At 38.7% G+C, this 24779-nt stretch overlaps 1 protein-coding gene across 3 annotated transcripts in view; it reads right to left on the bottom strand.

Annotated features, from left to right (window-relative positions):
* Positions 1 to 2071: 2071 nt before the first annotated feature.
* LOC137971981 (fibroblast growth factor receptor 4-like) overlaps positions 2072 to 24779 on the bottom strand; it is a 22758-nt gene continuing 50 nt past the window's right edge. The window contains exons 1-15 of one of the 3 annotated variants that reach the window (XM_068818753.1): positions 23298 to 24779; positions 18907 to 19065; positions 13553 to 13888; positions 12632 to 12798; positions 11879 to 12050; positions 11011 to 11233; positions 9724 to 9902; positions 9041 to 9151; positions 8596 to 8786; positions 7372 to 7494; positions 7025 to 7095; positions 5730 to 5770; positions 5548 to 5647; positions 4367 to 4469; positions 2072 to 4200 (exon numbers count right to left, since the gene is read on the bottom strand). The exon at positions 23298 to 24779 is cut by the window's right edge and continues 50 nt beyond it. In XM_068818753.1, coding sequence (XP_068674854.1) covers positions 4096 to 4200; positions 4367 to 4469; positions 5548 to 5647; positions 5730 to 5770; positions 7025 to 7095; positions 7372 to 7494; positions 8596 to 8786; positions 9041 to 9151; positions 9724 to 9902; positions 11011 to 11233; positions 11879 to 12050; positions 12632 to 12798; positions 13553 to 13888; positions 18907 to 19024 — 2040 coding nt within the window. In that variant the 5' untranslated portion in view covers positions 19025 to 19065; positions 23298 to 24779 and the 3' untranslated portion in view covers positions 2072 to 4095. Of the gene's footprint in view, positions 4201 to 4366; positions 4470 to 5547; positions 5648 to 5729; positions 5771 to 7024; positions 7096 to 7371; positions 7495 to 8595; positions 8787 to 9040; positions 9152 to 9723; positions 9903 to 11010; positions 11234 to 11878; positions 12051 to 12631; positions 12799 to 13552; positions 13889 to 17862; positions 18153 to 18906; positions 19066 to 23297 lie in introns of those variants that run through there. The other 2 variants (XM_068818755.1, XM_068818754.1) reach the window with 2 other exon arrangements.

Raw genomic sequence — 24779 nt, 5'->3', positions numbered from 1 at the left:
ACGAAGCTCGACCATCGTAACAGGAAGGCAAAATGTAATAATAGCAAACTGAATTAGAATGATGTATTGCAATTTGTAATTATAATATACAACTCGTTACACCCTATTACAAGGAGAATTCTTCTTCCAACATCCCAAGAATATCCGTAAATGGGAGACAAGGGTCTTATTGGAATGGTAATAAAGTGGCGCACATTATTTCGTTTGTGAAAAATAAAACATTATACAGTAAATGAAATAGAAAACCAAGACGAGCAAGGCTGATTGAACGTTAAAGGAATCTTTTATCTTAGCGGCCAATGTTTCGGAACGCACTGTCTTTCTTCATCTGTACACAGTTAATAGAGGGGAATGGTTTGGAAGCTCGCAAAACATCAAAGGGGCAAGTAAAGATGCCAATATTTAGGTTGGATAGTCCACGACCGTGCACAATCTCTTGTTTTGCGCTCATACACTATGCATGAATTACGTAATCAACACGGTAAACAACTATTGTGTTTTGTGCACGGTCAAGGCAAAAAACGAGAACAAAAACCTACAACAAAGAAATTTGTCGCGTTTCATAACCCTTCCCCTGATCTGGATTAACCTTCTTGCATACGTCAGTTGCGCCCGCAGTACACGCGGCAGTCAAAACTTGACTGTCTTCCGTAAGTGGTACGTTTCATGTGTGCCTAAACAACGGCGTTTGTTCAGCTGCAAGACTCAGACGGTGCAGGTCGCTCGTGTAACGCACTCTTCTCCCTTTCCCGTGTGATGGACTTCATTCAAGGTCATGGTCCTGACGTCATGGTTCTACTTTTTTTTTTTTACATGCCAATAAAAATGCTTGTAAGAAATACACACACGCATTTATTTTCGGGAGGGTTTTTCTCTTTTCAACGAATTCTTATCAAGTCTCCAAAAAAAAAAAACCGTTATATCAATGATATGATAACTTCTACTCCAAAAAAGGCGATTTCATATGAAAGCAATTTGAATAATTGTTTGATTCGTGCTGTATCGTTGGAAAAGACTGACAGAATCGCTGTTTTTGGGCGTTCACAGTGGGATTTAAAAGGAGATTTCAGAGGGACCAATTCCAGGACTTTAGGAGGAGAGTTGCAGCCGACAAACCAAGGGTCGCAATACCTTTGTATAAAAAAGTGTTTTCCAAGGTTGAAAAATAGTCCTCACGGCATGAAATAATAGTTCTGAGTCCATGGACCACTCTATGGAGCCCCTTGTGGACCATCCCTGGGGCGGATCCAGGGGATTCGCCGAGGGCGGTAGCCCCTAGGGGGAACCGGGGGCATGCTCCCCCGGAAAATTTTTAATCTTAGGGCCTCTGAAATGCGATTTCCAGCGTTTTCAGGGGCAATTTGAAGTGGTTTAATTGGTCAAAAGACTCATCATCTTCGCTGGTCTCTGATCTAGGGAAGAAAATTATGATATTTCAGTTTTAAATCGATTGGTGAAACAACTCTCGAGAAATCAGCACTGTCTGCTTGCTAGAATTAAGCGTACTCGTGTAATAGACTAATCTATTAATGCTTACCTTGCTTAATACGGTCCGAAAAACCGGTGAATTTGTGATTGCTTTGTCCTCTTCGACATATTAAATTGTGAGAGAATGCCCAAATGGATTATTTTTGCCAGCCTCGCCAGCCACTTTATCTCTGAAAACGAGATCATTCACATTTTGATGTATTTCCGAGCTAACAAAATATTGTTAGAAAGTTGGTTTAGGACATTCAGAGGTTCTGTAACGTTGTACAAAGTTATTTCAACAGACCTTTGTATTCATCAAAACGTTGAATTGGTCACGATTAGTAGCTCTAGCCCACGACAAAACATCTTTGTTATTCCTGGGCGATGACAATGTTAATATTCCGACATGAGGAAAAATCTTTTGCTTCTCTCTGTACCTTCGATCGTTGTCACAACCCCGGCACACAGCACAATGCTCGCCACTAGGCATATTTCCAATATTATTTGAATTGCTGAGTTTAGAAATGGGCCAAAAGCCAGCCCATGCACACGTAAATACAACTCAAAAAACTTTATTGAGTTCTTTCATCCAGATTTATTCCTAATTTTGTAATATTTTGAGACCATTTGACAATAAACCGCACGCAAGCAAGGAAGTTAACCAGCAAATTTTACCTCATATTTCACGGTTATTCAAACAAAAACTTACACTTGCCACTTGCCCAAATCGATTTCTGCTAAAACAGTGTCGAAAAAAGCGTTGATCTCTCTCCAACATCATTTTTTTTGGGCCGTCGAATAAGTTTCCGCCATACATTTTCTCACAGCGACTTGCAATGTTTGCTCCTTGGCTATCCTAGAACCCTTTACGCATCAAGCACGGATCCGATTGCTGGCAACACATTCATAAAAAAGATTTTAAGATACATTGTTCACTTTTTTCCCACTAGCTTGCAGACAATTCTGACCTTTGTATTTTTTTTTTGGCCCAGTTACGCCTGCTCGATCTTGGTTAAATTGCAGTATCACAAGAAGAACTGTGATGAAATTGTCGTTAAGCCTCAAACTTAGAATGATTAGAAAAACTACGATGAGACCGTAAAGGTGGTGCAGGCACCACGGGTCATGTTGCAAGGACATGTTGCAGTGACAAAAAACTTGTGTATTGTATAGCAGGGCCGTGTAGCGGGACAAAATCACAACATGGGCACATACATGAAATGTTGTGGGTACTTGTTTCAGGGATATGTTGCAGCGGCATGTCCTCTCAAGTGAACTGATACTTTTATAAGTGTTCAACACCAATTTGGGGTTTATTTTGTCCCCGCGAAGTGTGCCATGAACTTCAACATATTCCTGAAACATGTACCCGCAACATTTTCGATTCATGCGTGTGCAAATGTTGTGATTTTGTCCCAGCTGAAGGTCTCCGCTACACGATCCTAATGCATGTCGCCTCAGTGTGTACTACACACCTTTTTGTCTCTATACAACATGACTCCTCGTATCTACCTGCCTTAAAAAAACTTTTCAAATGTGCTGCGATTCATGCGATCGAAGCTGCCTTTATAAGTTAAGCTTGCCTTGTGCTTCAAGCCGTAGCATGGATTATTTGTTGATGAGTACCGGGGCAGATTTTAAGTTACAATGCCGTTTCTTCCGGCATACAATGAGCCATTTGAGGGATCTTTCGATTCTCGCGATCGGAACAACTCCCGCGAGATTTGCGCCGAAACTGTTGTAACCGTTGCAGGAATAAATGAGTTAAAATCATCTTTTTGAGCTTTATCATTTCACCGGTTCGCGGGTCGGTAAATATCCACCTGAACAGCCACCTCCACTCTAGTGTAAGGTTGTTGATTTATATCCTTGTCATCATCATCATGATTATGATTATGATTATGATTATGATTATGATGATTATTATTATTATTATCCTCATTTCCGCATAACTTTCAGAGTTGAAAATGGCTTTAAATCACCAAATTTGTAGTGTTCTCAGGTATCTGTCTCGATCCCCTTCGTTCATGGTTCCTTGCACTAAAAGGTGCTTCTACTTGCTTGGATACAGTGAAATCCGCAATTTTTAATCTCAACGACGCTCAACGAAGTTGACTTCAACTTAACATATTGTCATCTTGTCTAAAAACCCGTTTGTTTACCGTTTCCTGGCATGCAAGATTACGGCGTAGTTACGGTTGTTAGGGACTGACTGTCACGTTCCTCGTGCAAGACCTTTATAATGTTTTCTCCTATATAATTGGCCGGCTGTTTAAATAGGTCAAAATAGTAACGGGTAATGAATGAGTTGAAGACAAAACTATGTATGAGGATGGAAAATGCCAGATCAGCCAGGCAACTTTTTCCCGGAATTTGGAATAAGTTGTTTTCTTTTTGTGAAGTATCCCGAACTAGCATACATGAGTGATAAAGCGACAAAAGTGCCTTCAAATGAAATTCAGACGTTTGTTTCAACACCAGACAATTAGTAATCATTTATGCCACCTCTATACAATATTTACAGAGTCAGAAACTGTGTTTTTCGTGTAAACTGTCACCAAAACTCCTTTTGACTCCACCAAGTCAGAGACTGAACCTCCTTTCCTCCCCGGCACAATCTCTCTCTCAGTTCACCCTCGATACTTCATTTGGAAAAGACTCTGAGATATGCCATTTGTGTTCTGCCTCGCTATGAATTCCTTCACCTTGCCTTGTATTCACGTAATCAACCTGAAAATAATTTAATGAAAGAACCAGGGCACAGTTAATTGCATTCCTCAGGCAGCCGGTTAGTTATTTTCTCAGTCACTGAGTCTTTCAATAGGCCATCCATTTCATCGGTCATCAGTCAGTCAAACTTGATTTACACGAACGCGAATCGAAAGACAATATCTACCTTGTGCACCTTTTCTAAATAAGACTTCAACTTTTCAGCGATAGCAGCAAATGTAGGTCTCTCTGATGGAGTTTCGTCCCAGCAAGAGGACATCAGTTTATACCTTCCAATGGGAAATAATTGAATTCACGTGTGAATACCAAATGAGTAGATTTTCTGCACGAAAATAAAGATAATAGAGATAGACGAATGAAACCGAAACGGAAACTTAAAGTGGTAAAATGATGAAAAATCACTTCGGTCCTTTTTTTCTTCAGATTTTGAGAGTGTGTTTGCTTAACACCTGAAAGGCAAAATTTTGAGCTTTGATATTTATCCAAAGGTTGTTTACTTTGAGTATAAGTTTAAGATTTCACCGTCTGCCATTAGTCACGTTCAAAACTGACCGACTGGACCTCAGAGAATTGAATCTGGGAAAAACTGACGTCATTGACTCACTAGCTTAAAATTTCAGCCTATAAATGCAGTTTAATATGTATGCAATACGTGAGTTTTGCATACATATTTTGCAATCCGAACGGCCCGGGACTCTCGTGCTGCGTATTAAAGCCCCATTTACACGAGCAATTTTTCCTTGACAAGTTTTCCTTGACAAGGAAAAATTGCTCGTGTAGATGGGGAATAGTCGACAAATTTTCCTTGTGAAGGAAAATCTGGCGTGCTAGCTTTTCCTTGACAAGGAAAAATTGTCAAGTCTGAAATTTGCTCGTGTAGATGGACAACAAGGAAAATGTGACAAGGAAAACTTGTCATATTTTTCATTTACACTACCAAGGAAAACTTGTCAAGGAAAACTTGTCAAGGAAAACTTGCTAGTGTGTACAGTCAGCAAGTTTTCCTTGACAAGTGGACTTGTCAAGGAAAAATTGCTCGTGTAAATGGGGCTAAAAGCCCCATTTACACGAGCAATTTTTCCTTGACAAGTCCACTCAGTTGCATACAAACGCATGCATTGCATTTTTAAACCAGTGCGTTTTGGACGTCATTTTCTCCTCGATACAGTCGTCTCAAGATTTTAAAGTTAATACTGGCGGACCATTAAATTTAAGTTAATTTAAAGAAGAGTCTTTCTAAAATTAAGGCTTAAAACTTGGGTTACTTACTGTTTAGTTAACATAGTTTTGAAATCCAATAGAAAAAAAGAATTAGGGTGATTTTTGATCATTGACTCTTAAACTTACATCTTCTTGCAGCAATGTTCAGGGGAGGACATCCTTTCACCCCGAGAGAGATAGGTTTTGAGCTCGAATGGAGTCTCTATGAAAGGGTATGGCTGTTCACCTAGGAATAAATAATGAACATTGATTCTATCAATTCTTTCCGGCGGTTGAAAAAAGAAAAAAAAAAAATAATAATAACGCACCGTAAGCTGCAATTTCCCACAACACAATGCCAAATGACCACCTGTAATGAAGAACAAAACAGACACAAATTAAATTGGGAGAAGTGATCCTCTCATTTACCTGGACAATTTACGAGTGCCTTCAACGGTGGCTTCGTATCTCAGTTGGTAGAGCATTGCACTGGCATAGTAGATCCCTTTATAGCCACCTGAAAGACTATTTCTTAAATTGTCCAGGTGAGTACAAGGATCACTTCTCTCAATGTTGTCTATAACCCGCACTTCAAGCATATGTTGTCTATAACCCGCACTTCAGGCATATACGTTTATTTTATAACAGACGCATGCAGCTAAATAGAGAGCTTTAGATGCTATGACGAGAACTACTACGAGTACGAGATTTTCTCAAAGAACAACACTGAGCACGCGAAACCAGCCTCATTTTGGCGGGAAAAACGTGATTGTACGAAGTTTTGCAAAAATGTCGTCGTGTCAAAACAACTCAACAACACGGTAGCAGTTTTGGCATTTTTCGATCAGCAAAAAAGCTCAGCTACCAGTAAGAAGAATATGTCAGCAACCTACACTGCTAACGAAGAGTAACATTAATCATCAGGGTTATAAATCTTCTAGGTATTTTCGCTAAAAATACGCAGTCAAATCTTGTACTTGTTCTCGTCCTCGTCCTAGAATCTGAAGCTCTCTAATAGTAGCATGATGGAGAGCGAGATATGGAAAAGGTAACTACTGACAACAAGAAAGAGACGAGACAAGAGAACGCTTCAGTCACTCAACACAATATGACAACGCATAACTTGAGGATAATTACATAGAGGATATTACATGGCCGTGCGGAGATACGAAAATTTTCTTCGAGTGAACGAGTGAAATATTTTTCAACATTCGACGAGAAATTTCGTCATCTCCAAGCGGCCATGCAATATTCTTTTTATTATATAAACACCAATGAAATACTAAATCATTTCACGAAAGCATCGAAAGACGCGACTTTTATACGTAACCATAGCAACAGTGATCTTTTCACGTGTGAAAATAACACGTTATCATTCATGTTTTCGCGCGAAAGTTCACTTGATATTTCTCTGGTGTTTATATAATAAATGAGGGTTCAAACACCTGGTGGAAAACTGGGGCAATTGCAATGGACGACACTTTCTTACGAAAAAGTGCAATGGACGACACTTTCTTACGTCATGTAAATTGTACTTTTTGACTAACTTTAGCTAACACAAGCTTTGCATTCTAAAGCATATTAGTTAATAAGATTATTAACTGACTGGTGATCAGTTACTTACACGTCGCTACAATAACTATAGCTGTGAGCTTTCAACGATTCTAAGGCTAGCCATCTCCAAGGAACTCTGCCCTATTGAAAACAAATGTGCAAAAGTGTGTGATTAGGCAAGAACAGGGCAGGGAATTTATTATTTGCCATGGATTAAATTAAGCGTAAGTCGATACGAAAAAGTAGTAAAAGCCAACTGCTGATGTACAAGAACTCGGACACCTTTTTTATTTGCGGTTATATGTCTGGGCGGTTTACTTGACATTAAAGACCCAACAATGCTTGACGCATAGAATTAACCGCATTTGCCTAAATACAAAAATCGCTGAAGGGTAAATGCTGCATTTTCATACTTACATTGGAGGTTTGAGTGTAGATGCCATCCTTTGAAATGTCTCGTGCCAAGCCAAAATCTCCCACCTTAGCCACGTTGTTATGGTCAATGAACACATTTCTGGCTGCAAGGTCACGATGAATGCACTAAAGAGAAATAGACGTAGGCGTTTTAAGTAATCAAGCATAACTGACCTATAGGCACCTGAGGACTGGATCAAGGGCAAAATGACGCCATAATTACTCGATCAAGAGTGCACTGTATGCAAGACAAATGTCAGTCGTGTACACGTTTCAGTATTCTCGACCAAACTCTCTCTTCTCTCTAATAATACAGAGATTTAGCATCACCTTTGCGTGAAATGGCAAACATCGGATTGCCGTTTCACGTTTCACATGAAATGGAGTGAAGCTTGTGACACTAGCTTTCGTGATTCCCGGAAGAATGGACTCTGTCAATGTCGAAACGTTTGTTAAAAAACACAAAAACTCCGAGTCTTTTTAAACATTGTTTGTAGAAAAAGACGCTATACATGAATATGAAAAATCATTCCCTGTCTGTTAATTGAACGATAACCACGAAACGTGATTTTTCCTTGTTTGACCTACCAGAAAAGAAGCTTTCGTGGTCCTTTGTTTTCCACAAACGACTTCTTATGAAAAAGAAAGTTTCACGTATACGGCAAAGGCAAAATTGCCTACTCTCACGGAGAAACAGCAAGCAGCAACCGCCAAACGCAAAAAATGGCTGGAAAATCCATGATCACCTGGGGCCCGTTCCTCCAAAGTCCCGAAATTTTACGGGTCATTTTTGGGTGTCGCAATTCCCTCTGTACCTCAAGAACGGAGAGGATTTGAGTCGTCAAACTTAAGAAACAGTTTGGTTTTTGTTACCTTGAAAACATGTTAAAAGATCGGCTTTCCTGGACAAGCGGTTGGCAGGTTGACAAATGGCTTTTCGGGACTTTCGAGAAACGGGCCCCTGGTCAGTTTCGCCGTTCGCGCTTTATGAAACGCGATGCTAAATCTCTCTAGTAGCATGGAAGACTGTTCAAATAGAAAAATAAAAATAATAAAAAAAGCCATTTCTTATGATCAACCGCCAGCTTGAAATGAATTCTAATAATAAGCAACACACTTTGAAATTTGAAGATAGACGTGACTTGTTTTTTGTTCAGAGAAGAACATTATGTAAGAGTTGCGCCAGGTTCTAAATTTTCGACAAAAACTCAGTGAATATCAGCCTACCTTTTTCTCTTGTAAGTGTTTCATTCCAAGGGCGATTTGCAGCGCTATGTCTAGTAAATGACGATCGCTTAACCCAAACGGTACGTTTTCATATTTTCTTGGTTGGTTAGCTGCGAATTCGATCTTCTTGGATTTCAAAAAAACTTCAAGGCTTTTTCCATTAACCAGTTCAGTAACCAAGAGTATCTTGTCTGAAAAACATAATCATCTATTTACCACTGAATTATTCAAAAGATATTCATCTAATGAACTGTCTTTTGCCTGTAAATGGATGGACAAGCTTTTTTGTCGTCTAGAAATCGTACGCCTTGAAGAATTATAAAGGAGTCTGAGATGTCAGCTCAAAGATTTTCAGTTCCGTATAAATTTAATTTCAAGTCATTGAATTCCTTTGAGTGTTCAGACTGTTATATTGTATTGTCGGAACTTTTGTTTAAAAACTTACCACTCTTTATGCATTCCCCCACAAAATTGACAATGTTTGGATGCTGCCCAGCCTGCTTGAAGATCTTTATCTCATTCAAGAGGTCGGAGTTTTCAGAAACACCTGCGGTATCTATGCATAAATAATAATCACAATGTTCAAATTAACTCTCTGCTATGTAGTGAGACCCAAGAAAGGGGGAGGGGGCGGCTGACCTAGGTGAAAGAAGATCTTTCACCCAAGGCCACCCCTCAAAAGGTGACAACTCGTAGTGTGCTTTGTCGCAAAAAACCGAACTAATCGAATCAACGAAAATGTCAACAAACATTATCTGAGATAACCACTCTTGTGAAGGGCTTCATAGGAATTCAAAAAGCGATGGCTTGAATGCTGGCTCTTCTATCCCCGCATTGGCTGTTCTCTGGGTAACAAATGACCTCGAACCAGGAACACTTTGTGATGTAAGGCGAGGACCTTCACCGTTGCGTCAACCGTAATCATTATTCAGTTTGGCATATGACACCTAGTGTACAGCCAACTGGTCGCCTCCTTCCCAACACATCCGTATTGAAATCGTCCTTTCTACGCAGCTAGAGATAATTCTGAATTAGATTTTCTCACCTTTTTCAATTCTTAAAACAGCTTAAACGGAGGGAGGCTTATTTTAGTCTTACTGAAATCAGTTTGAAAAGCAATGTGGTTACCTTTTAGCTGTTTCACGGCCACGTCTAATATTTGTCCATTCTTTGCACCATACGTTCCCTTCCGAACAATCCCGAACGCTCCTTCTCCAAGCTTTTCATCCTCGAACACATGGAGTCTTTGAAAATCAATTCGCCAGTTTTCTTCAATGTCAAAACATTTCGGCGAATAAGTGCTTCTTCTGTGAGCAAAAACATGTTACACTTGTCGTGAGAATGGGCTCTATCATGTCATATATTTTCTCAGTACTTGGTTCCTAAAAACATTTATAATCCAGCAAAGAACCTGAATAAATAAATGTAATTTCTGACGTTTGAATGATCTAGGAACGAATTAGTCAGAAAATGATATTCTGACGGCACGGTGGAGAGGCTTGGGTTCGGTCAGGTGACTTGGGTGACTATTTAGGGTTTTTGGCGGGTGATATCTGTAATTCTACGTCAGTCAGTCCTTCTGGTGGCTTTCCTTTCTTTTTTTTGTTTATTTTATCATGGAAGGGTAGTGTAGGTAATGTATTATGCCTTTTCCTCGAGGTTCAGTGCCACTGCATTAGATGAGGAATACGTTTCCACCTTTTTTGGCCACAAATAAGGAGTGGTTTTTTGATGGTTTTTCGTATCTGGCGTCGTACATTAAAAAGCCCGGTTTACACTACAAAATTCTTTTGGCACGGCTCGGGTGAAATAGGCACGGGTCCCCCAAAAAAAAGGTTCGGCTCGGATAAAATTTGCAGTGTAAACAACCTGTCAGTACCAAATTTTATCCGTGCCGAACCAAAATTCTTACCCGTCCTGGGACTTTCAGCGAGGTAGTCCGAGCACGGGTAAAAATGGTACGGGTGCTGAAAAAATAGGCACGGTTCGGATAGAACAAGTAGTGTAAACACTTTAAAGGGCCAAATTGGAGCCCTAATTCATATAGGCTAGCGGTTTTTTGGTGTATATTTCAAGATGGCTGCTCATACTCCACTAAAATCACGCGGACGTTCTTGATTGTAATTGAACTACGCATGTCTACAAGAGAACTTACCCGGGCCCAAAAATTTTGGCACGGTATTTTTGATACGGTAAAAATGGTGTAGTGTAAACAAAGTTTGCCGAGGTCTTTTCAGGCACCCGTGCCAATTTCACACGAGCCGTGCCGAAAATTGTCTGTAGTGTAAACCGGGCTTTGTCTATTGCCTAGACTTAGTTCGTTATAAAGTATCCTTGTATTAAGCTTTTTTCCATACGCGGCACTTGTAACCATCACATGGCTGACTGCACTTTCCTAATAAACTATTTATTTACCTTTCGGAGTTTGCAGCAGTTTCTTCGTGAATAAATAGGTTATCGTTGCTTTCAGCGCTTCCATAGCCGCTCTCATTGCTCCTATGTATACAAACACATCTCAGTTGTTCCTCTGCTTGTTCTTTCTTATTAGATTTTGGAGGCCTTCTGGGCGGGATATGATCATTTGGTATAGGAGGCAAATCTCTTCTGGACATGTCAAGCAGATTACTACCAAGTTCACCTGGGAAGAAAAATGGAAGGAATTACATGTTACTTTGTCCTTAAGAATATTAAACGACAAAGGCAACACGTACTTTTTTGAGGTATGGCTGTACTGAATAAGCAAACAGGGCTGCTTGGATTTAGTCTTTTTGTTGTGCACGAAGCTGGTAATTGACATGCAGATACAAATGAAATAAGAAAACATACGTGATAAACTCAAGATTTATGCTTGGCTTTTTGGGTTTGTGATTGTTCCAAACTCAAGATTTATGATTAGGGAGCAGGGATGGAGCAGCGGTGAGATCACTTGCCTACCAACAATGTTTACCGGGTCTCGGATTCAATTTCCATGCAGGTGTCATATGTGGGTTGAGTTTGTTGGTTCTCTACTGTGCTCCGAGATGTTTTTACACGGGTACTCCGGTTGCCCCCTCTTTTCAAAAGCTGAAATGATTTGAGTTGAGTTGATTTCTGTACATGTGCAGTGTAGTGCCCTAGCGCTAAATAGAGTTGGCACTTAATAAAGTTCAATATTACGATTGAAAACGAATGAAATTTCTTTGCATTTTTCTCTGCTGTGCGTGAATAAATTGTTAATTTTATTTTTTCTTGCACTTTTGTCGTCAGCATGATAATAAAATAATACAGAGAACTATAAGAGCACCTGACAGGGGAACGTTTTCTTGGCTTACAGCTCTTTGTGGTAGTAAAGGAGAAGCGGGAGTACTGTCAATGCTGTAGTAAAAGTTCTCCGATGTCTCTTGTTCCTCGAGGCGTATACAGTCTTGATCCTCTGAAGGTGTCTGCCTGCCTGCAGTGTTGTCTCTTTCTTGCCCCTTGAAACAAATGTTCAACATAATTTATTTCTAATAAGAGACAGAATCTTCTTTTTTACAACGTCGATGCGTTTTCAGAACAATTGTTTTAGATGTGCCTTTAAGTAGAGCGTTAACCCGGAATTGAGATCCAATGGGCCATTTCCGAATTGTTGTTTGCCTTTGGTTAAAAACGAGTCTTGATGCTAAACCATTAAAATGTTAATGAGTTTGATATGCATGGAAATACACCATTCGTTTCCACTGGAATGGTTGTGCACCAGTACTCGCTTTGAAACCGAGGCAAACAGCAACTCGGAAGCGGGCTATTGATCATATTTACTGAATTTTAACTTGATACGCTATTGAAAATTAGCTCGTCTTCCAGGAAGACATCAAATCGAGGTACTTTTGCACTTTTTTAATATTCAATCAATATAACTGTTCACCTTGCTAATTGTTAAACCAAAAGGAAAAATGACCGTCGAAGGAATGCTACATAAATACAAGTATTGATGGTTATAGTTCTTGTTTATTTATTTGCACTCGTTTTGAAAACCTAAGTGCACGATTTTTTACGTAAAGATGCTATGATCACGTACCTCAGCTATTCGTCTTCTTAACTTTCGATACCAGAGAAAGTAAACTACGCTCCAGATTCCAAACGTTCCAAAAATGCAGATAAAGGCGATGGGCATGACCTTAGGGTCTAGTTTCCTTATTTCTGCTGGTAAGCGGGCTTTCGCCGAATATTCAGTTGGCCTTGCAACTGAAACGGAAAATGAGGACAGTCACTGACACTAGGATAAAACTTTAACAACAATAATAATAATGATAATAATGATAATAATAATAATAATAATAATAATAATAATGATGATGATGATGATGATGATGATAATAATAGTAATACACTGAGTCAACTAGTACTCTCCGTTGACTAAATAGTTCCCCATTTTACCATCCTGTCAATTACACATTTCCGTAAGCGGACACTTTTTCGTAAACGTACGCGGACACATTTGAAATTTAAAATTGGATTTTTCTTTTGTTTATGCTGTCTCCTAAGCGGACTCCCCACATATAATAATTGACTCTCGGAAGCAAAATCTGTCTTTATTTGCAAGAAAAACTATACTATGACCTTTGACGGGGCAACAGAACAGTCATTTGTCCGCGGGAAAGAAAGCTGTTCATTCGTTTGGCTTGATCAAGACTCCAATAAGAGCCCATGATTAGGAGCGAACAGCCTTAAATTCCTGTTACGGCGTTTTCGCAGGCCTATCTAAATTATTTTTAAATTAAATTAAAGGACGTCCTACACTTAACAGGGATGGGGGATGGGGGCCTGGACCTACCCCCTTTTTACGGCACACTCAATCACGTGACCGATGATGAAATCAATAACCCGACTGTTGAAAACGTTTGAATAGGGGCATTAAATACTGATTGTTCTGGATCGGGAAATAAAAAGGATCTCACAGTCAATTTGATTATAGTAAGCGCGTGAATATCATACTTACCAAAGAGAGGCTTTATTTCGATCTTCTGTCTTGTACACTCATTATTACCATTGCTTGCTTTGCAGGTAAAATTGCCACTGGAATTGAGTTTATTATGTGAGCCACCAAGGGTAAGAGTACAATTCATCACGCTGGAAGCATGTAAACAATCCTTAAGTTTACAACGATGCACCATTTTTACACTTGTCAAAAACCATTCTATTTCGCATGGTGCATTGTATTCCTTGTAATGGAGACTGTTTCTAGTAACCCTTGCTGTACAAGTCAGATTTAGAGAAGAACCGTAAACCAATGCGTCCACTGCTGGAGATGTAGTGATTTTAACGGAAGGAGCGTCTTTATACAACAAAAACAAAAGTAATAATACTAATAAATGAGGAATGTTAAAGAGCCAACTGCAATAATCATGTTTAATTAAAGGAACAAAACAACAACAATCAGGCAATTGAAATATTGAACCTTTGCCTCTTACTATGACCTCTGAAGGAGGACCGAGGTCCCTAAAGGGGGTCTTTTCAGCTTTTAAGGGAAAGTTTACAAAGTGTGATAGTGACTTGAAGTTTTAGAAAGATCATGAAAACGCAGGACTAAACGTTTTGGACAGTTCTCGGCTGCAAATCCCATCCATAAATCCACTCAAGTTCAGTGTAGTGTGAATTCCATCTTAATCAACAAGCATGTAGCACAGGGGCATTCTGTCTGCGCGTGCGCGACTTTGAGATCTCTTATGAGCGTATCCGCTGGCCCACCATAAGCAGAAACCAAAATAATGGCGGTCTACGTGGCGAAAAGGTTCGAGTACGTGTCGTTATCTTTGAAGTTTATCTTCCTTGCCTTACGTGTAGACGGTGTCAAAAAATCGAGAAACGGTTGGGCTGTTTATGGCAAAAAGTCACAGCAAAGTACTTCCGAATAATAAGGGAAAACCAAGTTGTTTTGGTGTGGAACTCTCACGTAGTCAGTAATCTTGCGAAAGTTGCATAATTCGAAGGGCTCTTCAAACACACATAGGCAGACTAGACAGACATTTTACCGCGTTAGTTTTGATTCCAACCTACGTGTTTATCCCTCACTGTTATCTCTTTTGCTCTGTAGGGCATTCTTGTTTGAAATGTGTTAAAATATCAAGAATTTCAGCTACATTATGAAAATAAATGTTCACATCCAAAGTTTACGGTAGCTTGCCTTTTTTGGTTTCAAGTTTGTTGGCATGAACGCGAACAAACGTGAACGACGGGCCAAAAACAGCAGCTTTGACCAAATTATGGTCTGAGTAAACAGCCAGAAAATAGAGAGTTGGTAATGTTACCACGGGAAAAAAGGTTTAGAAATTGTGGAACGTTTGAAGCTTCTGACAGAGAGTAAGTCATGTCAAGTCTTGGTTTCGTGTATGGCATGGAGCACCTCCCATTTGAAAATTACTTAGCTTACATGGTGTTAGCTTCAGGGAACTAGAGCAAGATAGCTGGTTAAGGTTTTGAGTTTAAGCACATATCCCTAGGGAACTAAATCTGAGGACCTGAAATAAATAACCACTGTCTAAGGGCATAGCAAGGTCTATAATTCCCATGTTGTAATTGAACAAGCTGCCCTCTTGAACCTTGTACAACTGTCTCAATCTGTAGGAATGATCCTTCTCTGTGTTCATGTCCAAAGAATCAGACTATTCAAGTTGAAAATTGATTACAAAATGACAACAGGAAATTAGTAAGTTCTGACTAGACCAGGCCCAGGGAACAAAGCGATGTTAAGAGTGACACACCAAAGAGTATTCCTTTTTCAATATCAAGCCCCAAGCTTTTTAAACTTTTACAAGTATAGAACTAAATATAATTTAATTTGTTAGTCCTTCGGAAGTATAAGATATGAGGAAATGGTCAACAACTGTATTCACAATAAATGGATATCCAAAACGTAATGATCACGAGTGTTTTTCTTCATATCAACTTGCTGGTCACCTTACTGAGACTATGACATGTAACATTTTATTATGTAGGATGGATGTGACTCCAACTAGTGAAATCTTAACTGTATATTGAATTTATGAGCAACAAAGAATCCCATTTGTTTGAGCCTCGTGAATTCAGCACATCTGTTAATTTTACTGCAAACAATTTAATTATCTATGAGTGTTTAAGATTCCAATCATAATCCAGAACTTCAAGAGCTTCAAATACGGCTGTTTCACATAACCAATTTGCCCATTTATCTTCATTCACAACTGGTTCTCAAGGTGACACCTTTCCACAAAACTTGACCTCTCAGCCATCACTTCTGTCCATTGCTCCAATTGTTAAGCTACTGCTCATCTATCTAAACAGCAGAGAATGAGCTGTCAGTTCTTTTGATCCTAACTTTTAATTCTGTACATCAAACACTTTTTCCAAAGCAAGCTTACTGATAAACCTAAGACATGGAGAAATATGGACACCTTTCGAGAAACTGTGATGAGTAAACTCTTCAAATTAAAGACATGCAATATGAAACTCTTTTCATTCTTCTAGATAATTTACATTCCCCTTGTCCTTTAAATTAACAGCCTAACCTTAAAATTAAATAATAATTTGCAGAGCACTTCTGATCATGGCTCAGAATACATGTCTGAACACATGTCACTACAAATCACAAACAGACAAGCTTCTAATGCATACAACCATTAGCCTCTTTGAAAGCCACAAGCATGGGCTACTAGGTGGCCTTATTGCAACCAGCTCTTCTGGAAACATCAGTAACTTCATCAGATATCTTGCAGGAATGGTTATGCATGAGTGTGGGACACAACTGCAAGGATCAAACACGGCCATTTTAGGTCTGAAGTAAACATCAATAATATAGGGTTTCATTTCTTTCAACTTAAGTAAACCATTCTCTCCCTATTCCTCACACTATCTTGGTTTTTACATACATTGTAAATGCTCATAAAGATTTGCTACACTGTACCCAGTATTTATTCAACATTTTTTGGGTACAAATAACATTCAAGGTAATATGTAGATGAACTCCCTTGCTTACTCTCATTACAAATTTGAAAGTATTATTGTTCATCTAGTTTTCAACATAATTTTGTATCTTCCTTTACCCATGAATTGTGGTGAACATTTATTGATTTTTATACTACAGTATATGGATTGTTGGAAGAGCCAGTACATGACAAATCTGATGTGTAACATATTATTTGTGAATAATGATTGTTGAGAAGATGATCAAAATATAGTGACAGGTCTTGCAGATAATCAAGTGCATGTTTCACTTATTCTAGACGGTACAACGGGATTCTGGCAAGTAAAACGTGTTTCCTAACATTTTTTTGTACAAATGTATAACTAACACATACATCTAAAGAAATCGTGATTGGCATTCTTCTACAGGCCAAGGAATACACACTAAAAGCGAAATGTCTGTTCTGCCCTACAGAGCTCGTCTCCAGAATTACAACCAAATCTTTTTGAATGAGCATTCTCACTTATTTCTTAAATCGCTCGTCTAAGAACACTTGCTGAGGTAAATTCAATTGCTGCACGTAGAAAAAAAACCGACGAGCTTCTAATGCTAGTCTGCTAGGTAGCAGCATGCTAATGAAATAAACACGATAACAGAGCTTACGCCATCCGGTTCGAAAACTACATGGACAAGCTCCAAATGTGTAATCTTCGACAGTAAACGGTAGTAGTTTGCCTTGTTACAAAAAAGAGCACGCATTTTTTCGGAATAAATAAACCAGATGAAGCGGAGGACAAATAAACAAACAATGCACTAAAAGTGTTCTCGGACTTGGGGGCCGGCGAAAAAGGCTAGTTTAATCGAACTTTTGACTTAAGTTAGCTCTAAGAGACGAAAAAATCAATTACAAAAATACCTACTGAAGCACAGGAAAAAAAATTGCAAAAGTCATCGTGTATTGAAATGACACTACAACCTTGTTAAAAATGGACAACTATGTACTCTGCACAACAGACTTGGAGAGCAGCAAGACAGAAGACTTTTGTGACCCACGACTTGGAAAATCTATCGAAACTTCCCAAATAAAAATTTGCCAAAAGCTGTTGTAATAACATTGTAATCCTACAAACAGCGCATTTTTTAAAGCCTGGAGTCCCAAGAGGCTGCAAAGAGGAAGAAGACACAATGTTATTTGAAGTAATTTTAAGCTTGGGGGCCGGCGGAATTATGATGAAAATTTACTTCAAAGTTGAAGCAAAATCAGCTCAAATTCAAAATTTCCATCTCGTAAAGGGTGGTGTATCTGAGGATCGTGTCAATATACAGCCCTACGATTCATTACAATAAAGCTTCAACATCTTCAAACTAACCTGCATCATTTGTCTTCTCGTGTGAACATCTTGAACTTCGGTAAATCAAATGCCAAACTCCACTTCTTTGGGCCTTTATCTCGTTTTGTTCGCAATTTGATCATTAAAATATTCTCATCCGAACTCCCAACAAACTCGAAGAATATCCATAGTGATAGAAAAGTGTGTAATTTTGTTACAATCTTTGATCTCTCTTAACAAAATATTTTTCGAAGTGTAGATCGCCCGTTTAAAAACCCGCGGGCAGCGCGTTCAAAATAACAATGGCGCCGAACTCGAATAATTCGATTCCCTTCGCGCATGCTCAGACAAAATGCCCATGTGCTCAAGCATGTAACAAACCAGGACTGGGGCGAGATGGCCCAGGTGGACAGACGTGTGTTTCGGTGAAGTGTAGCTTTTGCCTCCACACAACCGGAAAAATGAAGTCAAATCGGAAAAATAACAAGAAATAGACGAAGACAACGAAGTTAGTTAAGCAGCGCCTCGAGTGAGGGAAATTCTCCCGATGCAAAGCGACTAAATTCGAAAACGAATGATCTGGAAAATAAGCTTGCAACAGCCGAAAAAGCCATCCACGATTTAGAACGACAAGTTGAAAACCTTGAATTCGATCATGATACTCTCGAAAAATACACAAGAAAATTCAACGTGGAGGTTCATGGAATACCAGAATGAGAGAGAAATAAATACGAAAGACATTTAAAAAAGAAATGGGTGCTCATACCAACTCGATAAGCCTATTCCTCTGTTGTTCTATTGTTTGTTGTTGTTGTTGTTGTTGTGTCTGTTTGTCTCCCTCTTTTTAGCTATTTATAATGTAAGGCGTTTTATCCTAACATAAAAATCCACCCTTCAATCTTTAATTTCTTAATAATTAATTTGTTGTAGTTCATTGTTGTAAAACATTGTTATAAAATTAGCCTATAAAAATAAAAAATAAATAAATGAATAAATAAATAAAAGCATGAAACAAAGCTTGACAAGAAACAAACCCCGTCACTAGTTGAAAATTATTTTGATTGTCTTTATTCAACTACTTACTATTGTGAGGGACTTCCCCACACATCTGGCATGAGAGGAAACGAAGAAGCGATAGACAGCATGTGATTGGAAACAAGATGCGCCGCACAGTGCCACACTCGAAGAAGGTAACCATCATAAAACAACTGTAGAAGAAATGTGCCTGGATCCTCTATAATCCTGATTATTCCATGAAAAAGAAAATATAATCTGCTTAAGGCCCGTTTTAAACGTTGGATTTTACATGTGCCGAATCTAATGCACATGACTGAAAACAAGAGATTTTTCTCATTTGCATTACATTCGGCACATGTAAAATGCGATGTTTAAAACGAGCTTAAGTATATTCTCCACTATCTTGATACATCCAGGGAAATTTTGAAATCTTGTTGGATAAGAAGATCGGGACCGTATTGAAGATCGGGACCGTATTAATAAGCAAGAGGAAAAATTATTACGTACAACATCAACCAGAATTGATCGTACAACCTTCATTATTCTGCTCATCAAGACCAATCGAATTTTAAGGGGACTTCCTTAAGGACGGTGCCTACTAATTCAAAGGTATTTTTGCCCCGATTTATGATTATGCTGGAAATGTAGATGTTAACAAGTGCTATTGAAATCCAAAAACAAAATTGGGGGTAACCACGCATTTTTCAAAGATAATTCATGAACAATATTTGTATAAAGCTGTAAAATACAAAGCAATGTATGGCGTTCTTTCTCAAATTGAAGCTCAATTATCTCTAAAGAATGCATGGTTACCCCTAACTTTCTTTTTGGATACCAAGAGTACTTACTAAGATCTATTTTCTCTGCATAGTTTTAAACCGCGCAAGTATGTCCCTGCATTTGTGAGCATCACTGATAGGAAATCCGAGTGTGTGGAGATGCGCAGAACGTATGCGCAGTAACAATAGTAGGCACCGTCCTTAAGTAATGCACTTAAGGTAGCCGAATACAGTTTTCGCGCGCGCTCTCGCTAACGCAATGCAGCGCGCGCAAGGAAAGGATTGCAAAAAAATAATAATAATAAATAAAAATAACATGGCTTCAATACAGCAGTCATTTTATTTGCTCAATGCTTCCGCTAACTGTACTATTTTTTGTCATAATTAAACAAAGTGTTTTGATGGTTTTAGTCTCGTATGAGAAATGTATGTTAGAAAGGTAATTATGCAAAGAACTCTGCAATTAGCAGATTTTTCTTTGTTATCGAAGAACCCAGTTAAATGCAGCGCATTCGTAGTAAGTTTGAAAATTGTGATTGAATGCAGAATAGCTTTCTTGGAAATACGTCTATTTCTCGCGAACCACTCGTTAGAATTTAACTTAATTTGACACGAAAATACTTTAAGAAATAAGTTACTAGAGCATTGAAAAAAAATTGAACTTTAACAGAGGAACTCCTAAATATTCCAGTGAATCTTCAACAAGGGATAATTAAAGATCTCTCTGTCAAATTACCATTAAAATAGTGTTAACTTGTGAGCATCGTTACAAGCTTGTTGTATGTAAATTATAAAGGAAATCTAATGACAAGATTTTCTGCAAATGAGCAAAACCGATTTTAAAGACCTGTTTTTAATTTATTCATGTTACCATGGAAACGGCAATACGTCAGCTTAATTATGAAAAAACCGAAGTTCGTTTTGTTAACTTGCTTTCTGCCATTTTTGGCGCCCAAAGGATAGGAGGTTTTAGAGAAAAAAGGTAAATGAAAAATAGGTATCAAAAACTGTGTTCAGCCACCTTAAGGACGTTCGCGCTAATTGTTTGTGCGCAACGTTACCGCGCATGTAACGCGACTGTAATATGTCACGCATTACTTTGAGCATTAGTGAAGTTGAGGTTTTAAAACCTTTGCAAAAACCGTGGACGGTAAGTCTTGCACAGCGTTGGATCAGAGAGGATCGTAATCAGTCAAAATTGATTTAAAATATTCATGAAAGTCAAGTAGACTACTGCACGACTGATATTCGCGAGGTTTTATCAGTCGTGCACTAGTCTACTTGACTTTCATACAAATTTTTCAAGCATCAGTTAAAATAACATGGAGACAAAAACGCCGAGGAAAAAATTACAGGCCGGCAAAAGAATGGCACATTTATTTCCGAATCATCATGAAACTTCAAAGAGAAGTGAGCGGGAGGATGGAAAAGCTCTGGAAAAGGTAGCTGATCGAGTAGACTAGTGGCTGAAAGTTTGGAAAAGTCGTGGACGAACCGTTGCGTAAATTTAATGGGGCTATCTCTTTTTAATGTTTTTATTATCCTACGAACTTGAGTTCAAAGTGAATGCATGTTTTTAAAGTTCTTTTCCTTTACTTTCGTGAAAATTGAGCAGTATTTTCGTCCTCGTCCGCTTGAATAGTGCGGACCTGCGTGGAAACTATCAGCGATTGAATTTCACAAAAACACACTCCAGAGGATGAGCATGACGGCATGACTCGTTCAGATCATCGGTGACCCCTACTTTTTAAATCATGAATCACTAACTTTACTTACCATCTACAAAATATGATGAAATAAAAAAATTCTCACCGTAAGAAGTTATCTTTTTTTAACATTTTCTTTCCTCGTGCTATCGAATTCCGGTAGTGGTTGCAACGGATAGAGCTTACGAAAACAATCGTCGAGGATGAACTCTACTGTTTACCACATCCCTAGCGGCATACAATTATCTAAAAATCTCACTCCTAAAAACCTATGCATGGAAACTTTCACTCCAACAGTTTATTTTTATGATTTTCGATGGATGAGCAGATGAGCCTACATCTCGCTATTATGACCGATTTCCCGAAATTAAGGCATTTTCCACTGCCATTTTCTCCGAAACAAAGTCGGTGACCCCCATTTTTTTTTACGTTTTTGGAGTAAGTACTTTATGACCTAACTCTAGGCGAGAAATGAAGAAAATCTCACCGTAGGAAGATTTTGGCGCGAACGTCCTTAAGACCAAAAACACACGTCTTGCAAAAATATGCACCTACGCCCGAGAACCTGACAAATATTGTCAAACTCTACCAAACTTCAGAGGAGCCGGTGTCTTGCCTCCGAGCAGGTCCATCTGTTTTTTTTCAGGATTCCGAAGAAAAAAATAATAAAAAAATTGGTTTTCCATTTTTTTCTTTCAGAAACTGTAAGTTCGTGACAATCCATGTTTTTTATTTTGTAGCCTAGTGCGACCCGGCCCTAATTCTATAGTCTCGTCACAAAAAAAAAAACAAAACAAACCAACACTAACAACAAAAACAAAAACAAAACAAAACAACAACAACAACAACAACAAATCTCTTTAAAAGCCCATATAGATTAGACCATACATAACAGAAAAATAAATTTAAAAAAACATGAGTTACGTTCCCGTTCGCTTGTTAGGAATGTAATACGAGTGAGGTGAGTCTTCCTCAAACGGTACTGGATTATCATGACTCTTCCCTTTCAACGCCAAACCTTTAATTAGTCAATAATTTAGTTCCTTCAAAAGGCTACAAAAATGCTTTTTTTTTGGTTGGGCTAAACATGCACATTAACCAGGAGTAGCGCCACAAGACCTTCTTAAAAATAAGAAAGAATTTCACGGAAATGAAAAAGTCCCTTATAATGAAGCACTCCATACGTCCTTGTTAACTCAACTGGAAACTTGAAAAAAAAATACAACAAGAAATATAATTTCCAAAGTGGGTCTATGGTTTACCGTAGATCCCATTGTATGTCCTGGATAGAACAAACAACTTTCGTGAACTCAAATGTACAACGAACGAATTAAACTTCCTAGTTCGGTTTGTTCTTCGTTTAATAATCGAATGTCCACTGCAATACCTTTTTAATTGACCACTTCTGTGTTGTCTATTATTACCATGTGTTTATTATAATCTGTTGAATAAACAGTTGTGTGACTTTTAAGTATCCAACAAATATCGGCTTTCTTATCACTGTCATGTAGGTTCCAAGCCGAACATGAAGTCAGCCGCGAAATTTTTTACGACCAATCCTTTGACAAAACACTCGAAACATGACAGCTGTCGTGCTGTGTACAACAGATTCTGGTTAAAGACGATAAAGATTCTGGTTAAATTTCCTCAAATTCGACTTACTGTCATGTCCCGTTTCTATGTAAGAGTATATAGTTAATATCAATGTTTAATATTTTTTAAGACGCCTCAACTCTGTGGAAGTTGTTTTGAAGAGACAAAACGATCCGAAACTTTGCTTAAAGTGACGAGTTCTATTCAGTTTTATTGGCCACATGTCGGTGGATGCTAGCTAAATCGTCCGTACTTTTGTGATCGCTGGCGGCATTTCCGCAGCTTAACAATCTAGAACCTTCTCAGCTCTGTTCGTAGAATTTAAACCTTGGTTAATATCTTAAAAGAACTGGCCATCAAAAAGTTTGTTGAACCTTACCTTGGACTCGTAATTCGTTGACAACACTTGATGAAAATCTCAAACGGAAAATATCACCAACTACTCGTCATTAAGTTCATTCGTCCGAAGATAAAATCGCGCTGACCGAAGAGCTTTGGCAAGACGCGGATACTAGTGTAAGTATCTGATTATACGTTGTTTTCAAGAAGAAGCAGGATCTATAAAAATGATATGACGCCCAAAAGGGGCGTATAAAGATGTAAAAGATCGCATTATCATAATATCCACGAGGTTCCGTAAATTCTCTGCTTGAACTTTCCATGAAGATGACCCCGTGACATCTTATTGAATTTTCACATGCTAGAGTACTTCCGGTTTCACTATTCTCGCATCAGTTGACGAAGCTGTAAGATCGCTGAAAACTAAGACGGTCATTATCATCATTATTTATTTTCAAACAAAGGCAACCAAGAGGAACAGACCACACACTGTAAATCATTGAACACTTGATCGAACTGTTTGGTGAAATCTTTTTTCATATCTCAATTCCAAGAAACGGTGCGTGCTTAATATGGTAATAATCTCAGATGCTTTCAGTTCACGCAACATATCTTTGAACACATTTTAAGGCTTTGAACACATTTTGCTGACGCTCAATCCTGGACATACGACAGAGATTGAAGGACATTTGCTTGCCGAGCATTCAACAGTACCAAAACATCAGTTTTAAAGGCCACGCATCGAAATCCGATTTACAAGACAGAGGCTTGTCACTCTTACTTCCTTCTTCATGACGAACTGAATTGTAGAGTTTGGAATAAGGCAGTTACTTCCGTAACGCCCAGTTCGGCCCAGGAAGTAGATTGTTGCATGTGTTGGATGTTCAATGGTTGTTTCTTTGTCTTTTTCAAAGTCTGCTTCTGCCTCGATCCTTTTTACACTTTTCAATAAATTATCTGATATCAATCCCAAGGCTCCAATTACCAACGGAATCAGCTTTGCTTTCTTCATCCCCTGCAGATTTCCTACACCCTCTTTCATTTTCCTCTTTCATTGGCTTGTATTTCTCAATCTTTTCATGTTATTCGTCCTTTCCCCTAATGTCATGCACCTTGAGATCGCACTATCACTAATTTGAATCACTTTCTCCTTTTTGCTTCAACCATTCGGTGACACCACCAATTGGTGAAGTCTTATAAGAGCTTGTACTATAACACACCTTCAGGTTCTTGTTCGGTTCATACCATGCACTCAGTTTACAGCTCTGTCGAACTGTCCCTCACTTCTGAGATGTCATCCAGTTAACTTATCGACGTTGCACTACTGAATTCGTATATTCGCTACTAGCTGAAATCACTGTTTCTCCTGAGCAAACGCAATAATGTTTCATCGACATGATCTTTAGTTCGAGCGAAGAGCGGGTCCGTGAGCATTAAACATCAGAGCCTCGCTGCACACTCATTAAGATCCCTTTTTTATCCACTGCGACCAGCTGTTATCCCAATAACTGTATAGCAGGCG

Source organism: Montipora foliosa, chromosome 9, assembly GCF_036669935.1.
Source record: "Montipora foliosa isolate CH-2021 chromosome 9, ASM3666993v2, whole genome shotgun sequence".
In the NCBI taxonomy this organism is placed as follows: domain Eukaryota; kingdom Metazoa; phylum Cnidaria; class Anthozoa; order Scleractinia; family Acroporidae; genus Montipora; species Montipora foliosa.
Note: the sequence above shows the minus strand (reverse complement) of the source record. Positions and strands in the feature narration are given on the sequence as shown.